The 18,754-nt window shown below is 36.1% G+C and overlaps 1 protein-coding gene across 1 annotated transcript in view; it reads left to right on the top strand.

Moving 5' to 3' along the window:
* The window catches only part of mtTFB1 (mitochondrial transcription factor B1), a 114,057-nt gene extending 96,073 nt beyond the window's left edge, over nt 1-17,984 (top strand). Inside the window, exon 6 of the mRNA XM_090401120.1 lies at nt 17,555-17,984. Coding sequence (XP_090257246.1) covers nt 17,555-17,759 — 205 coding nt within the window. The 3' untranslated portion in view covers nt 17,760-17,984. The remainder of the gene's footprint in view (nt 1-17,554) is intronic.
* The last annotated feature ends 770 nt before the right edge of the window (nt 17,985-18,754 follow it).

The raw sequence follows: 18,754 nt of genomic DNA, 5'->3' as shown, positions 1-18,754 counted from the left end.
CTTTGTCTTTTAAGTGCAGATTAACTTAGGGAATAAGAGGTCATGGTGGGGCAGCAAATCTGTTGAATAGGGCGGGTGAGGTACGACTGTGATGTTCTTTTGATCCACCTGAAACTCCCAAGTTAAAAAGCTGAATGAACTGGGGGAATGAGATGACTGAGCCTTTATCTCTGGGTCATAGCTGTAAACCCATGTCTCATTACCTGCAGTGATGTTTCTGAGCAACACAGTCTTGAGTTCCTGCCAAATTGTAACTCAATGACCCTTTTGGTCCTGAATGAGAAGCTTTGCAGCAATTCCCCTTATTTCCAAATCTTATATCAGAATTTGGTGGCAGGATTCAGTTTGGATACAAGTGTCCTTCAGTGGTGTTGTTGTTGAAATTTTTTTGTTGTTTATATTGTGTTTTGCTACTTGTTTGTTGTACTGCTTCAGCTTCTAAAGATGGTATCCATAAAGAAATGTACGTCAATGGCATGGAAGGTTTCTTCAAAGACCTTGAATTTTTCACAGTGGATGCATTGCGAAAACTGCTATATGTATGCACCAAAAAATGTGAAAGATCTGTGGACTGTGTGGGCAAACAAGAAGAAGGAAAGTGTTAACATATGTGAAAAGTGTCTGGATAGATTAGAGCAATTAGAAATGGGAGCAAACGTCGAGATCATAGTAAAAGAGCTTCGGCAGGCGTTAATGAAAATGAAAAGCAAAATGAAACGTCTAGAAGAGGATATTAAACAGCTAAAGGAGAGTTTGGCTGATGAGAAGGAGGAAGTTAATGTTATAAAGAAAGAATCAAAGGATAATCGTATATCAGTGCATGGGGACTCGATCATTAGAGGTGTGATTACTAATAAAGTGCACAAAACATGCTTTCCTAGTGGAACAATAAAGCAAATAACTGATGCATTGCAGAAAAGGAAATACCTGGTGTCAAAATTAATGGTAGTCATGGGCACAAATAACTTAGTTGGGGAGAAGAATAATGTTGATAGAAATTTGCAGTTGTTGCAGCAGGTAAAGAAGAATAGCCTTGTTGGGAAAGTTGTAAGCATGTTGCCCAGATATGATAACAGTTAATTGAGAAGGAGAGTGGAGATAATGAATAGTAAGATGGCAAAGGGGATTAAATTTGTAAATCTTTGGAGTGAATATGAAAGGAAGTTCAAATGGTATAAAGCTGATGGATTACATTTGAATAGGTTTGGTGTTGGACATTTAGAAAGGCTATTGTTTTCTGAGAAGGCACAGAGTCAAGAAGTTAATGTAGCAAATGATCAGTCTCTATATGTAAAACAGGATAGCACAAATCAACAGATTGTACAGCAGGAGGAGGAAGATGGATAGGAGGTTGAAGATGTGGTTGCAGCAGCACAAGGCGATGGAATGCAAAAAAGTGAGGATGAGACAGGTAAGAATGGAAATCGCAGTCAGAATTAGGGAAATGGGAGTGGTCAAACTGAAGAGCAAGGTGTAGTATAGCAGCTAGAATAGAGAATGTTGGTGCTGGTAGGATGGCCTCAAACACACAGCGATTGTTATGTTTATACACAAATGTAAGGGGTATTCAGAAAAAACAAGAGAGCTGAGTTTGTGGTATTGATTGAGACAGTATGCCAAAAGTAACTGGAATAAGTGAAACTTGGTTGCCTGAGGAGGATATGATGTCGGGAATAGAATTAGAAGGATATATAATTTTCCGGAAGGATAGAGATGTGAAAAGAGGAGGGGGGAGTGCTATTAATGATTGCAGAGGAATTGTATCCGCAAAGTGTGGAAGTTGAAAGAAATAGGTTAGTATATATATCTGATAGGATGCTGTTATAGGCCAGGGAATGCAGAGAATACTGAAATGTTTAGGCAAATTAGTTGGGCATGTAAAAAGAAAGTGATCCTGATGGGAGACTCTAATTACAGGAATATAGACTGAAAGGAAGAGATAGTGTATGGGGAAAAGGAGAGCGAGATTATGGAATTTCTGAGAGATAAGTATCTTAAGCAGCACGTGATTGAAGCAACTAGAGACTTTAATGTTTTGGATTTGGTGATAACTTCACAAGATGTGGTTGTCAATGAGGTGTTGACACTGCTGCCAGTTGGTGAGAGTGATCATGAGGTACTTGGTTGGGAAGTGATGAAACAAGAAAAGATCACTGCCAAAAATGGATACATGTGGAAGTATAAAGTAGGTGATTATAGGAAGCTCTGTAGTATGTTAGCATCAGTACGTTGGGTAGATGAGCTGAGCGGAAAAGATGTTGAAAATGCATGGAAACTTATAAGGCAGTATCTGACAAAAGCAATGTATGACTACATACCAAGGGTTAAGCGAGTAAACAGAGTGGGAATGAAATGGATGAACAGCGAAATCAAGCAAGCTGTGCTGGAAAAGAAAATGTTATGGAGGAGGTACAAGACAGTTGGTGGTGATCAGATCCATAAAGAGTATAAAGTACAGACTAGAAAGGTGACAAGCATGGTAAAGAAAGAAAAGGTGCAGTATGAGATGATATTGGCTGTTCAGGCCAAGGTTAACTCGAGGGAATTTTTCCACTACATAGCAAGCAAGAGGAAGAATAATTATGGCAGACTAACATTTGTGGATGAGCATTTTATCAGCATATATCATACTAGTATAAATTATTCAGTACAATATATAGAAGAGAGGCAAGTATTAGGAGAATTAGAAGTGAAAGAAACAGAGGTGTATCAGATGTTGGTTGAGTTAGATGTGAATAAGGCTGTAGGAATGGATGACATATCACAACGTATGCTTAAGGAACATGGACCACAATTGGTTATGCCCCCTTGACCTGGTTATTTAATGAAAGTCTTGCAGTGGGTAAGGTTCCTAAAGAGGGCAAAATAGTACCACTCCACAAGCATGGTTCTAGGACAGACGTTTCCAGTTATAGACCAGTCTCTGTAACTGCAGTTGTGGTCAAGGTGTTGGAGAGATTGATAAGGAATAGAATACAGAATTGGGTTGATGGACATAGCATTCTTTTGAAGGTCAGCATGGATTTGTAAAGGGTAGGTCCTGTTTCAATAATTTACTTGCATTTTATGATAAGGTGACGAGTGTGTTAGATAAGGGAGAATCATATACAATGATATTCTTAGACTTTGCAAAAGCATTTGATAGATATACCACATGATAAGTTGGTATACAAGCTGCAGAGGACAGGAATAGACAGTATATTGGTAAGATGGATCAGAGATTCGCTCTCTGAACAATACCAGCAGGTTGTGTATGATGAAGCAGTGTCTCAAAAAAGAAGGGTAACCAGTGGCATGCCCCAGAGTTCTGTTCTTGGACCCCTGCTGTTTAACTTGTTTGTAAACGATATATCGTGTGGACTGACTGGGGATCTTCAGTTATTTGCTGATGATGCAAAGTTGGGAAATTATAAGTAGCACTGCTGATGCTGAATCCCTTTAGGAAGATTTAAATGGACTTGGACAAAAGAGTGGGGTTGTAGTTTTAATATCAATAAGTGCAAGGTATTGCATTTTGGAGTGCAGAAATATAAGGCTGGGTACTATATTGATGGTGCTGTATTCAGGAAGTGGATGAGATTAGAGATTGGGAGTGATGGTTGACAGTAGACTGATGTTTAGAGGGCATATTGCTAGTGTTGCAAAGGTTGCACATCGTAATGACGCTATGATAAGAAGTACTCTAGCATGCAAGGATAAGGAGATGGTTGTGCAACTGTATAAGGCACTAGTCAGACCACACTTGGACTATTGTGCTTAGATCTGGTCACCTGGTTATCAATATGATGTGGAGACATTGGAGAGGGTCCAGAGACGAGTGACTAAGACAATATCAGGAGTTTGGAGTGCTGGCTATGGAGAGAGGTTGAAGAGATGTGGATTGCAGAGTTTGGTGGATAGGAGGAAGTTAGTTTATGTTGTTAGTTGAATGAACTTCCTACAATGAGTGTTGACTCCATGGAGGGTGTAATAGTAATAATAATAATATCAGCATTCATATCCTGAATGAAAACAAGAATAGAAATGGCCCTATTTGAGTTTTTTTAATAATAGTTTTTGAACTATTTCAAAGTGTCACTAAATGAATAAGAAACACTGCATGATCCAAATTTCAGTAATAAATCTTGAGAGGGTAATGTATCATATTAATGCTGTGTTGAAATTTGAGTACACAATTTTGCAATAGTATCTGTCTTTGGTGATGATACCATTAATGTCACAGTAACTAAGCAGGTATGCTAAACGTGACTACTTTACTGGCATCAGATATATATATGAAGTCTGAATAGCCTTGCTTTACCTGGTATAGGAACATAGGGTGGTTGAGTCTGCCTATTGCTAAGGAAACTGTTATGACTGTTGATATAAATTTTTGGCAAATTAATGCAACCATATGGGAGACGGTTATCCTAAGAAAAACTCCTGGATAGCTGCTTTTTTTTGTTTTTTTTTTTTTCGTTAGAGGGTGCCAAAAATAGGACTTTAGATTTTTGTCTTTTGCAATTATATTGTTTTACTCACTCACTGTCGCGTATACAAGTGTGTTGTGCTCTGATGATGCTGAGTTGAAAATCAGCGAAATATAAGTGTTAATAAAACATCTTTGTGATAAAAGTGTGTGTGTGTGTGGTGTTGTTAATACCGTGAAAAATAAGTCATGAATAACCATCAACACCTAAGCTTATCTGTTAGATAGTTTTGCCTTTGCAGAGATGTCAAGATTTGGATCAGTAAGTGTTTCTTTTAGTCTACTGAATGATAGCCACATCTTTCTTTCTTTTTGCTAGTTCCTCAGATAAATCATTATTCATTGTTATTATTTCTTCTAAGTAATTGTAGGAGTCAACTTGTTCTATAGGGATGTTATTAATACATAGGTGACTGTCACTTGTGTAGATGTTTTTAATCCATTTTGTTTTTTCTAGATTCATTTTTAAGCCTACCTTATTGCTGTTTGTGTCCCCCCCCCCCATTTCTTCTAGGTCTTTTGGGTTTTGGTATATCAGTACTAGATCATCGGCAAACATAAGGATTTGTAGTTTTTCACCATCTATGCTTATTCCTCCATTTAGGTCTATTTTTTTCAGAATGTATTTAAAGTTCTGGTAAATAGATTTGGGGAGGTTACATTGCCTTGGTAGACCCCTTTCTTTATATCTATATTTATAGGTTGATCAAATAGGGTTATTTGTGTAGTTTGATTTTTGTTAATTTCTTTTATCATGTAGGGTTCACATTTATTTCCAGTAAGGCACTGATGACTGCATTATGTTCTATGGTATCAAATGCTTTTTTAAAATCAATAAAGAGGAAACATTGAGGGATACGGTATTCTCTTCATTTTTCTGTTAGTTGTGAAATGATCTGGATATGATCTATTGTGGAGAAACCTCTTCTGAATCCTTCCTGCTCTCTACTGGAGTTGTCAAGAGTGTTTTGGATTCTGTTCAGTATTACTCTGTTCATGATTTTATATATGTGGGAGAGTAGACAGACTTCCATTCCTCTGGAATCTTTGTTTCTCTGAATACACGTGAATCAGTTAGCCAAGGCTTTGAATATAGTTGGATTTCTTCAGCCTTAACATGATCAAGTCCTGGGGCTTTACCTTTATTCATTTTCTTAAGTGCATGTTCTGTTTCTTCTGGAAGTATATCTGGTATATTGCTTGGTTTTGGAATGACAGGTTCTGAGACTTGGCACTTAGTTGCATAAAGATCATTATAAAAATTTGCACAATTTCTTCTATCCTTTTTCTATTAGTATGTTTTTCTCCATTTTGATCCTGTAAAGTAGATTGAATTTACTGTTTAAAATTTAAGTCTTTCTCTATTTTTTTCAGGCTGGTTTTTGCCTGCACTGCTTCCTTAGTTTTTGTATCCTGAAAGCTTTGTAGTCTTCTGGAATTCTTTTCCTTAGTAACTTGCAAGTAATTTTGTATTCTAGAAAATTTCCTTCAGATTTCTTCAGTTCTTTTCTCTTTTTCAGTAGTTCTATAGTTTGAGGTGAGAGTTGTTCTCTTTTCTTTTATTTCACAGGAATTTCTGATTTTTTCTTGCACTTGTTACAGAAACCAAAGTGGCTACATTGCCTCCAGTTCTTAATAGTACATTCAGTCTTTTCTATGTACTTCCTGAACTTGTGGTAGTCTATTTGTTTGGGTTGTCTTTTGTGGTTTGATGTTGTTCTTTTTTGTGGTCTATTCTTATAATAGCTCTGAGGAGTCTGTGGTCAAAATCTATGTTGAAGTATGTTTCGCTATTGTACCATTTTGTACCAGTCTTTTACAGTCCTTTAAAATGTAGTTGATTTCATTTATTGTCTTCATGATTCATGTAAAAATTTTCTATTTCTTGATTACCAGCTACAGATATTGGAGCATAGTAGGATATTAATTTTATTGTTATATTGTTCTCTATTCCAATTAGGAGTACACCTATTCTTTCAGGTATGATGTTACAAGAAAGGATCGGCTTGGTGAGCTTAGATTTAACAACTTAGATTTAATTGAAGTATGTTTTGCCTATTGTACCATTTTGTACCAGTCTTTTACAGTCCTTTAAAATGTAGTTGATTTCATTTATTGTCTCCATTTGGTGATTGCCAAGTCCATCTTCTTCCTGGGCATTTGTTGAAAAAAGTCTTCATAATAAAGAGTTTTTCAGCTGCAGCAAGTTCAGCTAATCTCTCTCCTCTTCTGTTTCTTTCTCTCAGGCCATTTGGACCTATAAACTTTTTGTTTTCTTTCCTGCTTCCTATTTTGGCATTAAAGTCTCCACCAATGAATGCGCATGTTGACTTGTAATTGAATGCCTCTTCATGATTCATGTAAAAATTTTCTATTTCTTGATTACCAGCTACAGATATTGGAGCATAGTAGGATATTAATTTTATTGTTATATTGTTCTCTATTCCAATTAGGAGTACACCTATTCTTTCAGGTATGATGTTACAAGAAAGGATCGGCTTGGTGAGCTTAGATTTAACAACGAAGCCCACTCCGCCTTGTTTGCAGTTGCTTGAAGATGCTCTGAGGAGTATATGTGAGCCATTGTACACCTACTGAGAGATAATCAATTGAGGCAGCATGTGATGGAGGGGACTATGGGAGAGTATTGGACCTGGTCATAGGATCAGAAGAGCTATCCATAACCAAGGTGGCTACATTGCCTTCAATTGGTGAAAGTGACCATGCAGGCTTGACTTGGGAGATTATAAAACATGAGAAATATTCTGTCAGGAAGTTTAAATCTGTGCCATGGCATAAAATCTGCAGGGTAAGGGCAAGGAGGATTAATCAGGTAGGAGTTAGATGGATGAGTAATATCATTAGGCATGAGTTGCAGAGAAAAAAAATGCTGTGGAGGATATATAAGGAGAAAGATGACCAGCAAACTCATGAACAGTGCAAGGCTCAGGCAAGAAAGGTGAACAGTATGGCAAGGAAGGCAAAATCAGATATTACAAGAAGAATCTAGCTGAGTAGGCCAGAGAAATTCCAAAAAATTCTTTCGTTACGTGGCAAGTAAGAGGGAGAATAACTATGGAAGATTAGCCTTAATGCAGATGATGGTCATAGGGTGGCAGAAACAGATAAAAGTTGAGTTACTGAGTTATAGGGTATATCATCTAAGTGAGGTTACTGCTTTAACCTATGTGATAGACACTAATGTCAAAACAGAGGTGGATGAATTAGAAGTTCTTAGGATATTGCAGAATTCCAATGTAAATACAGTTGTGGGATTAGATGGGACATCAGCTTGGGTTTGCGAGAATGTGCAAGAGAACTGGTAATACCTCTGACTAGGCTGTTTAATTTAAGTTTCAGCTTTGGGAAGTAGAAAGAGAGGCAAAATAATTCACTTGCATAAGGGAGGTTTTAAGACTGCAGTAGCAAATTATAGACCAATTAGTATCTCGGACGTAGTGGTAAAAGTACTGGAAAAATTGGTCATAAAGAGAATTCAAGAAAAGGCAGATAAAAATATGATACTGTATGAGGTAAAACATGGCTTTGTGAAGGGTAGGTTATGCATTAGTAATTTAGTAACTTTTTATATTTGACAGAATACCACATGGAACAGTGTTACACAAATTAGAACAAATGGGGATGAATATGGCACTGGTTAAGTAGATAAGAGGGTGGCTGCTGGACAGATATCAAAAAAGTGGTATATGGAGGGGCAGAATCGAGGCGAAAACAGATGATTAGTGGTGTGCCACAAATTCACTGCTTGGACCACTGTTGTTTAATTTGTACATAAATGATATAGGAAATGACCTGAAAGAAAATATTCAGTTGTTTGAATATTTTCTTTCAGGTTAACTATTACCCTACCTAATTTCTACCTGATGTGAAATTAGGTAGGGTAATAGTTAATCAAGGCGATGTGGAGACGATTTGCATACAATTTAAATAGGCTGTTAGTATGGGCAAAAATAATGAGTGTCAGCTTAATGTGGAGAAATGTAAAGTTATATATTTTAGGATAAATACATTATAACCTGTGTACCACATTGATGGAACTGTAATCCAGTAAATAGATGATGCTAGGGGTGGTGGTAGACAGAGAGTTGAAGTTTAGTGGACATATTCCTAAGGTAGCTCATAAGATTACTTTGCTGTTAAAGAATGTATACTAACAAGTAGAGATATGGAAGTTGTTATTCCTCTTTATAATGCCTTGCTACATCCACATCTGGATTACTTTGCTCAGGTCTGGTCTCCTGGGGATGAGGAAGTGGTGGAGAAGATTCAGAGGTGAGTGACCAAAATTTTTGGTGGTCTGTGAAGTGTTCCCTATGAGGTTAGATTGAGGGTGTGTGGATTGCAGAAGTTGGTTGATAGGAGAAAAGGAGGGAATATGATAGAAACATTTAAGTTACTTAAAGGGTTTTATAGGATTAGTTATATATTGGGTTTTATCCTTTATCCAAGTATAGGCAAACAAAGTTTGCACCTGAAGTACTTTCAGGACTGGGACAACTCATGGTAAAGGTTGTATAAGTTCTCTTTACTTGCCTTAGTATCTCCCACAATGCAAAGCACATCTTCTTGCAGACATGTATGATGCTATGCATTAAGGGAAGGGCCACTACCCTGACTGGTTTTATAGGATTGATACAGGGAAAATGTTTCAGCTCTTGGCTAGAAAGTTGAATAACGGTGTGAGGACTAGATTTTTTGCTTAGAGAGTTGTGAATGAGTGGAATGGGTTGCTAGAGTCAGTTGTGAGTGCTTTGTGTGTTAATGGGTTCAAGGAGAGGTATGATAAATTGTATAGATAGTTTGGGTCTCCTTTTTTTAAATTCCAGAAATTTCAATTCTACTTTCTGATACCTCTACTTACTCCATTAGATTATGACCCTACTTAGATAAACTATGAAGAAACTAATAACCTTTCATGCAACATGACTATATGGCCTATGGATCTTAGAAAAAGATTGAAATCTGTGCATCCCTTAACTCCACATTTATATGGAATGCCCAAAGTACACAAGACTAATATTCCTCTTTGACCGATTGTAGTGGTATTAGCTCACTTACTTATTTGTTATCTAAACATCTTGCTATTCTTCTAAAGGAGCACTTTAGACACATGGACACCTACATCAAAAATACACGATAACTTTTTAGAAAAACTAGGAGAAATTTCTATCTCATCAGTGGACATTCTAGCTAGTCTGCATATTGTATTGTTATTCACAAATGTTCCTGTGGACGAAGCTATGGTACTTATAGATAATCTGTTCCCTCAAGACATCTTTCAACTATTTAAACACTGTCTCGACTCAAATTTTTTCTGATGGAATGGGAAAATCTACAAACAATGGGAGGGGTGGTGGTGGTGGGAGAGTTTGTGAATGTATCTACCTGTATGAGTAAATACATTCACAAACTTCATAAAATTCATAAAATCTACAGACAGATAGAGGGAACTGCCATGGGTTTCCCCTCTTGCCAATTATTACATCAAAAATTTTGAAAAACGAGCCATTGACTCTTCCCCGCTAAACCCCTCTATCTGGCTAAGATATGTAGATGATGTGTTCTCTATTTGGCCTCATGGCCCAGACACATTAGATTCCTTCCTCAGTCACCTCAATAGTCTACATCCAAGAATCCAGTTTACGATGGAAAAGGAAAATTACAATAGTTTACCCTTCCTAGACACCTTAGTAACATGCCTTCCTAATGGTATCCTTTCTTTCTCTGTATATAAAAAACCTACTCATAGAGGTAGATACATTCACAAACTCTCCCCCCCCCTCCCAGCAATATGGCATTATTAAAACTCTGACCAATAGGGCCCACAATCTTTGTTCCAGTAAAACTGTCCTGTCAACAGAACTCAAACAAATACACAACACCTTCCTTTCCAATGGCTATAATGACTACAAAATTAAAAAAATAATCAAGTCCTTCTCCATAACATCTCTTCAGAAGGACTTCAGAAATGCCATCACTTTTCCTTACATCCATGGTACTTCAGAAAAAATAACCAGATCATTAAAAAAGTACAACACCTCCATACAGCTTTTAAGCTCCACTGTAAATTTGCTACCCTTATCCGCTCCACTAAAGACCGGCTCCCTCCTCTTTTAGTGCTTGATATATATATATATATATATATATATATATAGAGTACCTTGTTCCTGTAAACTTGCCTACTTCGGACAAACAGGCAGGTTAGCATCCATCCGGTTAGAAGAACACAGTTCTTACATCTGCAAACACGATTATGGTCAGTCTGGCCTTGCAGATCATGTTTTGGATACATCCCACAGAATCTCCCGTAAAAAAAAAAATACCATGCTCCACCATAGTAAATTCAAAAAAGAAAGACTTCTTTAAATCCGCATCTGCACTCAGGAATCAACCTAATTTAAACAAATACGGTTGCATTAAACTTCCCAAAATTTGGAAAACTTTAATTATCAGAGATCCCTCTTTACATCCCAGGCCACCTGCAAATGCCCATAGAGGGCGCACCACCTAGATAGGACTTTAGTTTCACTTTGTATTGTATTTGTGTGTGTTGTTACAAAAAGTTTTTGTAATCCCCGAAGATGTCTCTGTGACGGATATGAAATATTGTAAGTATTAAAATTAGTTTTAATCCTTTCTCAGTGCTGTTAATATTCCATTAAACCTCTAACATGAATTGAGAAGTCATGGGAATATAACAATGATCTGTATTTAAGTTTTGTAGATCTGGAAAAAACATATGACAAGGTGCGAAGAGAGAAGCTATTCAAAACGCTACAGTTGTATGGTTCAGTGGGGCTTTATATCAAGCAATACTTAGTCTTTATTTGAGTTGTAGGTCAGCAGTTAGTATTGAAGGAAGTACAGGAAGATGGTTTAATGTTAAATCTACTGTCGGACAAGGATGTACATTATCCCCTCTGTTATTCATTATCTATATGGATCACATTACGAAGGAAAGTGGTATTAAACTTCATGTCGAAATTGGAGATGTTAATTTCAGCTCGTTGCTTTTATGCGAACGATGTTATACTTATAAATAAATCCGCTACAAGTCTGCGAGATTCCTGACTAAATTGAATAACTGTTGTAATAGATTTGGTATGAAGGTTAGCAATAACAAGACAATCATCATCATCATCATCATCAAATTCCTGCCATGTACCCTCAAGGGGTGTACAGGATATGACAGTACTACATGAAAAAATTACATCATTACTAACTTCCTATCTACAATTTTCCTCCAAATCAGTCTGTTACTTGTCAAGACTCCAACATTATCAGATCTTATATTTCTATCGTCTAAGGCACTTTGTACCGTATCAATCCACCTATATCTTGGTCTTCCTCTGGGTCGTTTTCCTGCCAACCTGGCAGAGAACACTTGTTTTGCTAATCTTTCCTCTCCCATTCTATTTAAGTGACCATACCATCTGAGATTAGCTCTGCTAACGCATTCCTGGATGCTGACAATGTCAAGTTCTTTCCTAATATCCTCATTTTTAATATGATATTGCCATTGATGCCATCTGTTCACGCCTCTAATCTTTCTCAGGACTCTCATATCTGCGGTCTCTAGTCTTTGGTCAAGTGTTTTACTTCTGACCCAGCTCTCAGATCCATAAGTTAAAACTGGTTTGAACACAGTCTTGTATACAGCTAATTTAGTGTTCCGACTAATTTCTTTCTTATTCCATATGAATTTATTCAATTGACTTCCCACTATACCAGCTTTGCTGATTCTGTTGTCTATTTCTATATTTAGTTTCCCATCTTCAGTAAAAATTGTGCCTAAGTAGCTGAAATGTTTTACTTGTTCCACAGGTTCTCCATTCACAACACAGTTGACATTTTCAATGATTCTGCCTATTTTCATTGTCTTTGTCTTTTTATTGCTGACCTTCATACCATATCTATTACAACAGCTATTCAATTTAGTCAGAGAATCTTGCAGACTTGTAGCGGATTTATTTAGAAGTATAACATCATCTGCATAAAGCAAAGAGCTGACATTAACATCTCCAATTTTGATATCAGGTTTAATACCACATTCCTTCATAATGTGATCCATATAGATAATGAATAACAGAGGGGATAATGTACATCCTTGTCTCACACCAGATTTAACATTAAACCATCTTCCTGTACTTCCTTCAATTCTAACTGCTGACTCACAACTCAAATAAAGACGGAGTATTGCTTGATATAATGCCCCATTGACACCATATAACTGCAGCGTATTGAATAGCTTTTCTCTTGGCACCTTGTCATATGCCTTTTCCAAATCGACAAAACTTAAATACAGATCTTTGTTATATTCCCATGCTTTCTCGACTGTTTGTCGTAAAGTGAAGATCTGATCCTGACAGCCTCTATTTGGCCTGAATCCAGCTTGTTCTTCACCAAGCTTTTCTTCCACAATTCTTCTCAACCGTTTCTCAAGTATACTTGCATTGATCTTGCCAGGAACACTCAGTAGGGAAATACCTCTGAAATTCTCACATTCAGTTTTATTTCCCTTTTTATATATGGGTACTATGAGAGCTCTACTCCAATCATCGGGAATTCGTCCCTCTGTCCAGGCTTTCTGAACTATGCAGTGCAGCCACTGTAAGACTCTTATACCTCCATACTTCAGCATTTCTGGTCGAATATCATCTACTCCTGCTGCCTTTCCACATTTCAAGCCTTTGATGGCTTTTTCTACTTCAAGTATGGATATGTATTCCTGACTGCATGCCTGGTCAGTGTTTTTTATCACTGTGCTGTCATCACTGCTTGTTTCATTTAGCAGTTTTTCAAAGTAATTACTCCATACTTCAAGGATATCTTTTTCTCCTGTTTTCATTTCACCTTTATCATCTTTAATTCCTTTTACAGCACTCTTTCCTCCATTCCTAAGCTTCTTCAACAACCTCCAGAATATTTTGCCACCTTCTTGATATTTATTTTCTATATTCTTGCCAAAGTCCTCCCATGACTTTTGTTTAGCTAGTTTTACACACTGTTTAGCTTTCTTACATTTGTCTCTGTATTCTGTAAGAGTAAAAGCTGACTTATTTGCAAGGAACTTTTGATATACTTTCTTCTTTTCCTTCACTGCCTCTTTAACTTCCTGTGTCCACCAGGGAGTTCTGATTTTTTTATCTTTGCACACAACCTCACCACATGCCTCTCTGGCAGAATCAATCAATGTTTCCTTCAGAGTTTGCCACTGAATCTCCAAGGTTTGATTCCTGTTCTCAAACTCTTTCATTTTCTTTTCAATAATATTTCTGTATTTTAGTCTACAGTTTACATCTGAGAGCTGCTCAACTTTTATTCGCTTTAAAACTTTCTTACATGTTATTCTTTTCAATATGAAATTCAATTTTATCCTGCTCAAGACTAAATAGTGATCACTTCCAATTTCAAATCCTCTGTACACTCTGGTGTCCTGCACCAGGGAGAAAACATCACTATCAACAATAACATAGTCAATGAGACTTTTCTTATTCCTAGCCTCTTCTCTTCATGTGAATTTGTGCACATTTTTATGTTGGAACATGGTGTTAGTAATAACCAGTCCATGTCCTGAGCAGAAATCCAACAGATATTTGCCATTATTATTAGCTTTGCTCTTTTCTCCAAATTTTCCCAAAATATTTTTGTATGTCTCACAATCATTTCCTACTCTACTATTTAGATCCCCAACAAGGACCAACTTTTCCTTTTTCATTGTGTCAGTTGCTTTTTCTAAAGCCTCAAAAAATTCCTCCACTTCTACCTTAGTAGAACCTTCTTTGGGACCATAGGCACAAATAAGTCTCATTGTCCAGTTCCCCATTCTCATATTTGCCCACATTACTCTACTTGAGACTGACTGCCATTCAAGAAGATTAGCCTCGTATTTTGTGTTGAATACTATGGCTACTCCTTCTTTTCCTTGATTGTTATTGCCTGAATATAACATTTTGTATTTATTGCTCAGAAAGATCTCACCAGTTTTGGTCTTTTTTGTTTCAGTCACCCCTATTATGTCGATCTGGTACTTATCTAATTCCTCAGCTAGCTCCATTTCTTTGCCATTCAGGCTTCTTACGTTGATAGTACCGATCTTTAACTCTGGTGATGTTGAGTTGGGGTTTGTTTTCAGATTTGTTCCAGTAGCTGACTTTTCGCTGTTCGCCCTGGTTCCCTGGCGAAAACAACGGGGGCCTTGTTTAACCGGGCGACGCCTCAGCCGGCATGAAATTTTGTCATGTTGTACCATCATTTTATATTTTGGTTTAACCAATAAGAATACAATTTGGTCGGCTAAATCCCAAATTGCCAGCCCATCCTCGTTCGTTCAGTATCAAAGTAGATACCCAACAGGGTGCACCACGAGAAGGTGAGGATTGGACATTAGGTCAGAAGCCCTGGTCGGTTCTCCGCATTCCTTTAAAGGCTATGTGGAGGTCTCCTCTCAGTTATACAGCTTTGACCCTTAAGCACCCCCTAACAAGATAACAAGACAAAGACAATGGAAATAGGCAAAAATATTGAAAATATCAACTGCATTGTGAATGGAGAACCTGTAGAATAAGTAAAGCTTTCAGCTAGGCACGATTTTTAGTGAAGATGGTAAATTAAATATGGAAATAGACAACAGAATCAACAAAGCTGGTATGGTAGGAAGTTAACTGAATAAATTTATATGGAATAAGAGAGAAATTAGTCAAAACACTAAATTAGCTGTATACAAGACAGTGTTCAAACCAATTTTAACTTGTGGATCTGAGAGAAACACTTGACCAAAGACTAGAGACTGCAAATATGAGAGTCCCGAGAAAGATTAAGGGTTTGAACAGATGGCATCAATGGCAATATCATATTAACAATGAGGATATTAGGTAAGAACTTGACATTGTCAACATCCAGGAATGCGTTAGCACAGCTAATCTCAGGTGGTATGGTCATTTGAATAGAATGGTAGAGGAAATATTAGCAAAAGAAGTGTTCTCTGCCAGGTTTGCAGGAAAAAGACCCAAAGGAAGACCAAGATATAGGTGGATTGATACAGTAAAAAGTGCCTTAGAAGATAGACATATAAGATCTGACAATGTTGGAGCCTTTACAAGTAACAGATTTATTTGGAGGAAAAATTGTAGATAGGAAGTTAGTAATGATGTAAATTTTTCATGTAGTACTATCATATCCTGTACATCCCTTGAGGGTAAATGTCAAGAATTTGATGATAGTTATATTATTTTGGTCTTTAAGCACCCATATGCCTAAACTGAATTTACTTAAAATCAGTGTTGCAGAATCATATTCCAGTAGAAAGGTGTGACCATCGCTTAAAATGTTATGGTGTCGTGACGACTCTTTTCTGTCGTGTTCTAATTCTATCTAGTTTCAAGTCACCTTTATGAATAATACATCTAATTACGAAATGATCACCGATCCAAAAGTAGGGAAATTTATATTTATACTGCGCCACCCTATTCTTAGATTAGTCTATATAAATAGTAGGATCAGTTCTAAATTAAGTTAACAGTCATCTCATTAGGCCGAATCATCTATTATCATTTTTACTTGGGGTTCCCGCAAGATTCGAATATTTATGAATGGTGCAATAATAAGGAATTCAGGCAAACACAATATTTAGATCAACAAAATAAAACATTTAATATATGATATGGTCAACAAATACAAGAACTCTATTTTAAAATGGAACTATACAATTAACTTAACACATCTTCTTAGGTCACTGATGCTAATTCAATGTTCTAACTTTCATATACTATTCACAGTCTCAAAAACACAAATCTTCTTATCTCAAGTTAATATAACAATTTCACATCTTATTCAGTCTTCACAAATCTATCAGCTCAATGTTTATATTCACAGCAAATTCACAGCAGGCAATAAACTACGTAAGCTATATTCCAAGCAAATATATTCCCGGACCTTGAGCATCGGAGGTATATTACAGTTAATGCTAGAATAGAGAAACTTATACAACTACTCTTACCAGACAAATTCTTCAATACATCAAATTATTGAGAGAGCACTTATGAATTAACTTAATTAACATTAGCGGAACACACATAACAAATATTCTCCATAGTTTAAACTGTATTACTGTAAGTCGCACTTCACTATTCCAAACAACAGTAATTAGGTACTAATATCTTTTCCTGTTCACTTTTCTCCAAGTAACCAATATAACCTTTTTCCTAGGGCAACATAGAATTTAATCGTAATCCAGATTAACTAGAACTAATCAGAATTTTCGCATTGACTGTCCAGTTTCCTTTTATCTGATTACGGCATCAACCTTTCTTCATAACAACAGCAGTTTTCGCTTATAACATTAAACTTTATGTTTCACTACTTATAGGTTCACTTTCGAACACTATACTCATAAATCTCTGCCCTGAGGATTATATAATCTTGGATCCGCAAAACTCTCTCCTCACTCCTTAATGTTAATTCTGCTCTATATCCTCCCTTCTATGACCTTCCCTCTTCTCTATATCTCTCTCTCTATTCTCTGTGACCCTCACTCCCACCTTACGTTCGAACGCCACGCTCTACTCCACTCGTGGTTGTTTACGCGTGCGTCTCCATGACAACAGACTGCACGTAAACATTTCGCTAATGTAATGTATGGTCTAATATTATTCATGAGTGATTACATAACATTAAATATTTCACAAATAAAAACAACAGAATATTTAAGCTACTTCTTTAACTTTTTGATTACGTATACAGTTAAATATAAATTAACACTTTATGTTACACCACATATATTTAGTTATACAAAATTCTAAACATATTATTATTTTATAAACTAATAATAGGTCAAGTTTTGAATAAATATTTAATTAGTAATTCTTATTTAAGGAATAATAAACAATTTTATATAAACCATGATTAATATTTAATAAGCCATGTTAAATGTGAATGAAAAATAATAAATTACATAACATGGCTTCATTCACAATTTAACAATGGTATTTGAATTCCTATCTCATTTTTTGGTATAGTGATATTATACTTTAATTTTCATTACGTCTTATTTTTTGTTTCTTTCAGGTTACTTTTTCCAGAGAATCTTCCTCACCTTGTAGATGAAATATTTCGTGTATGTGACATTGATCCAAAATCAAGTGCAGTTCAGTTGACACTTGAAGAGATAGGAAGGATATGTGAAGCTTATAATCACTTTTCTAAAGAATACCCAGAAATTGAACATTATGATCACAGAGCTCCAAAGCAGAAAAAGAAAAAGGAAAATTAATTTCAAATCTTTTTGTACACCCCCACATGTAAATATTGAGAACTTTGAAAGCTGCTTTAAAGAAAAATTATGTAAAGTGATTTTCATTAATTTATAGTCGTATAAGTGATATAAACATTAATATAGTATTGATATTGTTTTTCACAACAGACATTTTTATACTATCTTTGCCCAAAAGAAGCTCCCAAATTTTAGGCAGTTGGAAAATAAACGTCTTTAACTTCAGTTAAGTTATGTATTCATTTATTTTATCAAGAAAATCATTAGACTATTTTTAATTAAATTTGGATGTTAGTACAGTCATCTCTCACTATAGCAAACTGAAAGGACCAAATCAATGGAATGGTTTCTAACAGAAGGTTTTAATTAGTGAATTTTCATTAGTACAGCACTGATGCTTTGGGATTTGAACAGGACTGTTTATCAGTTTCTTCTCCATCTTAAAACTAAGTTTCTGTTGTGTTAAAATGAATTCAGAAGCCTCACATAGGAAGATTTTATCCACTCTGCAGAACTATTTTTGTTATCCTATATTAGGTAGAACTTATTTAGTGACATTACATTCACCATCCCTTAATGCCTTCTACTCACTCCCCCCCCACAGCTTTTCATACAATAATCTTATCCTCATTTTGTGTTCACATGATCTTCATAACTTCTAGCAGTAAGTTCTTATTTTCTCCTTTCACTCACCCTCAGTATAGTATCACCCTTGCTGTTATCAGATCTTCCAAATAAGTTCCAATAAATCACATCTCCTCTTTCTTGTACTTACCATTCTGTAATCTGCATTTCCTCATAAATAGCACAATCTTCTTCAAATGTACTTTCCCATTTGTCATTCCCCAGAAATCGAGACCACTGTTATTGTTAATTATATGCAATAATAGTCATTACCGATGCTGTATGCTGCTAATTAATCTTATATATATATATATATATATCCTCTTAGTTTGAATTCTAATATTCTGAACAGGAGTAAAATTATAACCGAA

The sequence above is a fragment of the Typopeltis vanoorti genome, chromosome 12 (assembly GCF_054136105.1).
Source record: "Typopeltis vanoorti isolate ZY-2024b chromosome 12, IOZ_Tvanoo_1.0, whole genome shotgun sequence".
NCBI lineage: Eukaryota > Metazoa > Arthropoda > Arachnida > Uropygi > Thelyphonidae > Typopeltis > Typopeltis vanoorti.
Note: the sequence above shows the minus strand (reverse complement) of the source record. Positions and strands in the feature narration are given on the sequence as shown.